Raw genomic sequence first — 8,117 nt, 5'->3', positions numbered from 1 at the left:
AGGCGACATTAAAAGAATCACCTGAGTCTCTGTAGATGGAATTCACCATAGAACAAAAGGCAAAAGATGTATTTCAGCACCTTCTCCTTAGTTCTCTTACCTGGCCAATACTGAGATGAATGAAAGCCTTTGAAGGTCTTTTAGAAAGTTGTGAGAAATACAGGCAGATTTGCTGTCCCAATGCAGACATGGCTGTCTGCCATAACACAGGTCCTGTGAATGTCTTTATGCTCCCAGATTAAAAACAAACAGGGATGAGAGTAGTTATCTAATTTCCAAATTCTTCCTCTCCTACAGCCTATCAAAATGTTGCAGAATCCTAGACCAGGGTGAAAACAGCAGTGGAGAGAACTTCATGAGCCTGAGATCCTAAGGAACTCTATACCAGCTGACTTGGCAACTTGATTGAGAATGCAGGTAGGTGTACCTGTGGGGCACACACATGGAGCATTAGGAGAGAGAGGGTCCAGCACCAAATCCAGAGTCCCTGGGGAAGGTGGTATTAGGGTGACACTGTATTCTTAATATTCAATTCTGCTCCAGTAGAACATGGTACCCAGGAGAACCCAAAACTGGAATACAAAGAGGAAAATAAAACAAAGAAAAATTAATAAGGAATTGTTTTAGAAACAACTCATACTTAGGGAAAAAATCATGTTAGGTTCATTCAGGCTTCAGGGACACTGGATTTTTAAGGCAATCTTGCCTTTAAGCAACATCAGTTAAACTAGCTTCCTGGGGAAATTCCTTCTTTTTCCAATCAGGGCTTATTACCCTCCAATGGATTTCTACTTCTAGTATGTACCATTTTAGAACGTGAGTTTCTTGCTTCTAGTATAATATGAGCCTCTTTTCCCAGGGCACTTTCTCTTTTTCCAAAAATGCTTGTGACCTGGAACAGCTGTCCCCAAAGAACTTAAGATATTCGCCTCAGGCAAAGGGTTAGAATTATCAAGGTTCTGTTGCAGACCTGTCACTCACTCCCTATACCTGTAAAGTAATGATAATATTAATAACATCTTCTTCACCTACCCCAGAGTTAGAAGATTGAACTGGATAATGAAAGAATAAAAATAATAGTTAGTGCCTAGTGTTTATTGATAACATACTATACATTAGGCACTATTCTAACTGCTGCACATATAACTCAGTTTAATGCTTTCAAATCCCTATGGACAAACTGAGGCACAGAAAAGATAGGTAATTTACCAAGGTCATAGAACTAGTAGGCGGTGAAGGTGGGATTCAAACCTAGGCAGTTGTCTTCAGAGTTTATTTGATTAACCATTGTGGGATAGCCCTCTGTAAGCAGTAATGAACTGGACATGCCCCAATGCCCCAAAATCCTCCTTAAGTACAATTCTTAAGAATGTTGTTGAATTTCTCTATGCCTTGTAACATGGGAGGCTAGAGACTGTCATGGGATTTAATCTTAAAAGTATTTGACATGATGCCTTGCCCATAGCAGGCCTCCAATATATCCAGTTCCCTTCCCTATTTTGAATTTCAAGGGGACTTACAAGATCCAGAGTCTAGTCCATTTGATGCTTGTAGAAATGTCAAATGTTCAAATGGTCTGGAATTCTAAAATCCTCAAAAGCCTTTAAACATTATCCAATAGTTCCTGCTAGCATAACACAACAGAAACTTCACAGTTATCACTTTTCATTTATTCAACAAGTTTTCAAGCACTTACTATGTGCTCTGCTAGACTCCAGGGATACAAAGGGCAGCTGGTTGCCTGGCTTTGGGCAGAGGTAATACATCACAGAGGAGTGGTTCCCAGATAGAGGTATGTGCAGGGTGTGGTGGGACTTCCTAACAGGGTGGCTTAAGGGATCATAGGAGACCTCTTGAAGAGGTTGATTTTCCCTTCCTTCCGGCCTCACTCAGTTTCTCACCTCAAACCCAACATTTCCTAAAGTGTGGTACACAGACACCTTTAGGGGTTATTGATGTCAAGAGTATTTGCATAATAATATTAAGACTTTATTTGCCCTTTTCACATTTGCACTGTTGGTGCAAAGTCAGTGGAAGGTAAAACTGCTTTACCTTCTAATTTCTACCTTAGTATTTACCTACTAATTTCTGCCTTAGTATTTCAAGGCAGAAACTGTATTAGTAAACTAATTAGTAAACTGTATTAGTAGTCAAAATCTTCACTGCTATGGAATTGAAGTAAAAAAAAAAAAGCCAGTTTTACTTGGGATTGTCCTTGAGGAGGCAGTCAGAATCACTAATTTACTTCAATGTTCACCTTTGAGTACATATCTTTTCTTTCTCTTTTTTTGAATAGTTAATCTTTATTGGGGAACGGTGTGTTTTTCCAGGACCCATCAGCTCCAAGTCAAGTAGTTGTTCCAACCTAGTTGTGGAGGGCACAACTCAGTGGCCCATGTGGGGATTGAACCGGCAACCTTTGGTGTTATGAGCACTGTGCTCTAATCAACTGAGCTAACTGGCTGCCCCAGTACATATCTTTTTAATATTCTGTATGACAGAAAGGAAGTATGCATAAAGCAGTTTTGTGGTATACTGAAATACGTATGGTGGTTATCTTGAGGAAAAGCATTTGGGTGATTGAGTTGTACACAGAACTAGCCATTTTTTTCCATGAAACACCATTTTTACTTGGAAAAAATGACTAACAGACAAGCTCTGGTTATTCAGAATTGGGTGTTTGTCAGACATTTTCTGGAAAATGTACAAAGTAAGTCTGTCACTTCAAGGAAAACAACTGACAGTATTTGTTGCCAATGATAAATCTGAGCTTTCAAGCAAAAATCATAAAACTTGTATTTGTCACCACAAGCTTGATAGCATTCCAATGCTTAAGGTCTTTTCCAATTTGGCAATATCAATGATTGTAATTTCTTGGTATTGCATAAAGAAATTGGCTAACATTTAGAAGATCTGCACAACACAGTGAACCAATATTTTCCCAAATAACGAATGCATGATGCTATAGAATCACGCATCAGTAGAAGATTTACGCCAAGTGCAAGACAAACCAATGTAATGTATTGTAATGTAACAGAGTTTGAATAGTTCATTGACTATTCAAATATTGACAAATAGTTTCACATTCCATATTGCAACTAGCCCTCTTAAGAATACGACTTGTCAAGTTTTGTGTGGTATCAAAGAAGAATATTAACACTTATCTTTAGATAAGGCTATTAAAACATTCCTATTTTTTTCAACTACCTATCTGTGTGGAGATGGATTTTCTTCAAATTCTTCAACCTAAGCAACATATTACAACAAATTAAAACAAATATAAGAATCCAGCTGTCTTCTATTAAGCCACCCATTGAGGAAGCTTTCAAAAATGCAAAACAATGTCATTTTTCTCACTATTTCTTTTTCTTGGAAAATAGTCACTATTTTCCCACAAAAATATATTGTTAATGCTAACATGTCATTGGTTTGTTATTGTTATTTTTAAATGAGTTAATGAATATTTAAAAACGTTCTGTGTCAATTTACATAGCTAAAGCCCCTATAGACAAAAGCTTTTTTGAGTTAATTTTGAGAGGGGAAAGGGGTCCTGAAGCCAAACATTTGGGACTACTTCCCTAATGCGATGGCTCTCAAGCCTGACAGCAAATTAGAATCATTTGGAAAATTAAAAAAAAAAAAGGCCTGCCCTTAGATCAACTGAATCAGAATCTCAGAGGTTGGGGTCCAGGCATGCTTTCTTTTTTCAAGCTCTCCCAGGAGGTTTTAATTCACAGCCAGGACTGAGAACCACTGCTCCACCTTCTTATTGCTGTGCATCCAATAACGTGGGCAGTAGGACATGTGAGCCTGGGAAGCAGCTCTTTAGAAGGAGCTGGACAGAGCAGAGTCCAGCAGGAGTCATTTAGATAGATGGCAGTCTTAGATATCTCACTATAATTTATTAATGGGATTTGGAGACCGAGACCTGGAGGACCAGGCAAGTGCATCCCAGTAACCTAGAAGGAGGAGGATCTGGCTAGCAGAGCACATTCCTTTCCTGGTAGAGGAAGGTAACATCCCACCTCCCAAAGGAATCCATCCTCTGTCCTTGCTCAGGTGCCAGCAGCTTCCTGACTAGCCTGCAGGTTTGATGTTTTGTTTCCAGGCAGCCTAGTGTTGTTGAGCTAACAGGGGCTAATCGAAGTTCTCTCCTTATCATTGTCCTCTCAGAAATAAGACACGTGCCAGGAAATACTCACAGTCCAGCAGAGAATGGCAAATCCAAACCAGGCAACTCCCCAGGCATGCCGGTTCATTGGTCCAGAGATCAGTTCATAGCAGCCCTGGAGGGGTGGACCATTCCACATAGGTGTGAGAGGAACCAGAAAGCAAGATGTCAGAGATGGGTGGGAACGCAGACTGCTGTGTGAATCAATGCCGCTCCAAAGTCCAGTTTAACATAGCCAGGCTACTTCCACACCCCCAGGGACAGCCAATTATTAACAGTGCTTTTCCCAGGAATAGAATAACTGCTATATCGCATTTATTTGTGTCTTTATCATTCAAACTCACAAAGCTACTGCTATTTTATTGTTTTGTAATTACCACTGATTAAAGCTTTTTTTATGTTTAAAGGTGCTTCTATTTTAGCCTCAATATTTTTTTTTCATATTTAACTTGTGGGCAATGTAAAATATTCTTAATAAAATTTGAAGTTTTTCTATTCCAAAAGATTTTTTTTTTTTTTTAGAGGGCAGCATCACTGGCCCTCACATGTGGGATCCAAACCGGGGCCCTCTGGCGTCCCAAGCCAGTTCTTAACCTTCGTGCCACTCGGCTGGTCCTATTCCAAAAGATTTTATTGGTGATTTGCTTGGGGCAGAGTTACTTTTTGATTTGTTTGTCTTGAAATAAAAATGCTTCTGGTCTATGAAAACCACAGGGTTTTTAAAAATCATTAAAGGGACCCCTATTCCATGCTTTTAAAATTTTCATTCGACTTCATATTTCAACATATCTTTATAGGTTCTAGTGAGACCTTGAAGAACCATGGTGTGCATTCAAAAGAGAGATTCATTTCTCATTCATCAAATTGTTTATTCAGGCATGCCATAATCTAGTATGTTTTTATACGCAGCACACTCTGTTCTAGTCACTATGCAAAGTGCTGGAATGATACGCACGTGTAAGGCTAGACCTGCTCTCTGAGTCATTGCCACTAAAGACCTGGGAATCACAGGGAATGCCTAGCAAATGCAAAAATCCAGGCTGGTTCCATGAACCATGGAGGTCCACAGGAAGACATCCTTGAAAGGCTGACTTGAAAGTTTAGGCCCTGCCCAGTGGCTACAGGTGGCCACCTGAGGTTCTGACCTTTCTGACCATGTCCCAGTCCCTTGGTAATCCACTGACATGTCCTGCCTTTGCTATTGATTTCTCTGCCATATACTTTTCTTCATCTACATTACAGGCACCTCATTCACCTAGATGCTCAAATGAAAAATCTTGGAATTCCTTAACTATTTTTTTCTCTTATTTGATATCAATTACTTAAGCAAATTCTTTTGTGTCTACTTCAAAAATATATCTTATATCCAGACACTTATTACTTTTTTTTTTTTTTTTTTTTTTAGCTGAGCCATCCCGCCACCTGTTGGCAGCTCACGGCTGCTCAGCTCGGGCTGACTCGAACCACTGTTGNGTTTTTATTGATTTTTTTCCTCATACTACCACTCATATTTATAGCCCTTTACAGTTTGCGATGTTTTTACACACACTTGATTGAGTCTGTTGACTCTTGAGATAAGTAGGCGAGATGAAGAAGTGGAATTTCCAAATAGGTGGGGCACTTGCCAGAAGCCCCACAGCTAAGTAAGTGGCAGACTAAGGGTGCAGACTCAGGTCTTCTGACTTTAAGACCATTATACGATGATGCCTTTATCTGGGCTTCTCTCATTCTTTGAGGTCATGTTCCTGAAATCTATATCCCCGTCTCTGCTCCTAGAGAAGTTTGGTATCTTCTGGGCCCTAAAGAGCATGTTCCACTCTCATTTGGTCTCTTTGAACTTTTTTCCAGACTTTCTCCCTGCTTTTTCTGCCATTAGCACCCTCACTTTGACTCAAACTCCTATCAGACAGGTTTCCTGGGGACCCCAGAATGCTCTGGGGAGGGATGAGACATTTTCTGCCAGACTCAAAGCTTACACTTTCCCCAAGTCCTATACATATACAGTCCCTGTCAAAAGCCATTAAAGTTCCACAAGATAGAGTGTATTCATGTACATTTCATAATTTGTGCTAGTCACATTCCAAATTTTTTTAAAAAGTCTATTCCTTAGTACCTTATATATTTAAGCTATTGTCACTTTGTTTGGTTTTAAGTACATTGAAGACCATATTATATCTGCTGAGAGGGCCTGATAGGTCTCGAAAGTATTCATAAAAATTCGGCTGAGAGGCCCCATTCACAGGAAGCACGCCTGTACAGGCAAAGGATCCATTATTCCATTGACAATGGCTGAAGTTGAAAACAAAATAAAATTGAGACTTGTGTATATGTGTGGGGTGTGTGTGTGTGTGTAATTTTGGGTCTTGGGGGAGAGGTTGGTAAAGGGTGGGGCATAACAATATTTGAATGCTTGCTTCCTATTAGTCAATTTCTCTGTGTTTTTATTTTACCTTTCCAATAGACCTGTAAGTATACACATACTGCAAAGGGAAAATAGATTCAAGTTAAGTAACTTCCCAAGGTTGGTAATAGGAAGAGATAAGATTTGAACTCAGGTCTCTTTTGATTCTTTTTTTTTTTTTTTTCTTTTAGCTGAGCCATCCTGCTACCTGTTGGCAGCTCAGCTCAGGCTGGACTCGAACCGCCGTTGCTCAGAGCTCAAACTCTTGAGTGAGCTCTTAATCAACTGAGCCACTCAGCCGGCCCTCTTTTGATTCTTAACATCTTGTTTTGTCCACCCCGCCCTCCCTCCCAAGAATATCACATTCTCAGGAGATTATGAGATTTCTCTGTGAGGGCAGCATGGGCAGGCATAATTTGTAGCTAGAATTCTAGAAATAATACACAGAACTTGAGATGTATCCATTAAATGCCTTATTTTGGTGACCCTAGGACATTCTTCTACTATTGAGTAGGAATTTTGCTAAAAAGCTATTACTCATAGCTATTGTTTGAGAGCCAGTTAATTTGGACCAGTATATTTGGTCATTAAGTTTATTGCAATAAATCGAAGCAAGATGATGTTAGTTGGCTTGCTCCCCAGGATTATGGGCCAAGCAGAGTTCTTTAGACCAGATTTATGGTATGACTTCCTATTGGTATTTTACAGGTTGCTAGTCATTCTAATGCACTCTCTGCATGTCTTACTGAATTCTCCCAGTCCTATGTGACGACAGACATATTTTTCCGAAGCAGTTTCTGAGAGGCTAAGTACTTGCCAAAGTCATGCAGAACTGGGACTTGGAGCCAGATATTTCACTCCAAAGCTCATGATCTTAATCACTTCATTGTAACAACAAATATACGAAGAGGAATAAGGATGGTCAGTTATTTGGAGAGCATAATGCCCTTCATCCAAAGACCCCCAAGAACACATCTGCAGATAAATAAATTGAGATTATGACTCACTGCACTGAGTGAGAACACACCATGGGGAACCATGAGGTGTCTCAGGAAAAGGGCGTTACAAAGAACCTATCACAGCATTTGGGTTTGAGTTGGGTCATTTGAAGAGGGTCTAAGGAAGCATCTCAATACCCCTTATCCAGAGGGAGGGACTAGCAGGAGAATAGAGCTACAATAGGTAAAGACGTAGCAGCCTCTCATTTTAGACAAGAAAAGGTGTGTTTGGTAAACTGGTGGCATAATGACCTCGTTTTTGACTGTGCTTAGACAGAATTATGAAGTGGCTTTGCTTTGTTTCATTTCACCTTGGTCACAGAGTAACCTTATCTGAGGTTGGTACCCTATGAGATTATTTATGTCTAATAGCCTAACAGCATGGCCTAGTTAGGCTAGCTTCTTAATGTCAGGGGATGCTCTTTTTTTCTTCTTCTTCAAGAGAAATGCAGGGTAGAGGCACCTAGAAAGTAGGGCATGAAGGCACCATTTCTCTTTAAATCTAGGATTTGGCTATTTGTCTCCTTCAAAGGTGTGTGTGTGTGTG

The 8,117-nt window shown here is 39.9% G+C and overlaps 1 protein-coding gene across 4 annotated transcripts in view; it reads right to left on the bottom strand.

The window, feature by feature from the left end:
* Positions 1–196: 196 nt before the first annotated feature.
* The window catches only part of UPK1B (uroplakin 1B), a 45,058-nt gene continuing 37,137 nt past the window's right edge, over positions 197–8,117 (bottom strand). For all 4 annotated transcript variants that reach the window (XM_019629181.1, XM_019629180.1, XM_019629178.1 and 1 more), the window contains 2 exons: positions 4,203–4,286; positions 197–572 (listed from right to left, as the gene is read on the bottom strand). In XM_019629181.1, the coding sequence (XP_019484726.1) occupies positions 522–572; positions 4,203–4,286 (135 nt within the window). In that variant the 3' untranslated portion in view covers positions 197–521. The remainder of the gene's footprint in view (positions 573–4,202; positions 4,287–8,117) is intronic.

Source organism: Hipposideros armiger, unplaced genomic scaffold (genome assembly GCF_001890085.2).
Source record: "Hipposideros armiger isolate ML-2016 unplaced genomic scaffold, ASM189008v1 scaffold_829, whole genome shotgun sequence".
Lineage (NCBI taxonomy): Eukaryota > Metazoa > Chordata > Mammalia > Chiroptera > Hipposideridae > Hipposideros > Hipposideros armiger.
This window is presented reverse-complemented; position numbering and strand designations above follow the sequence as displayed.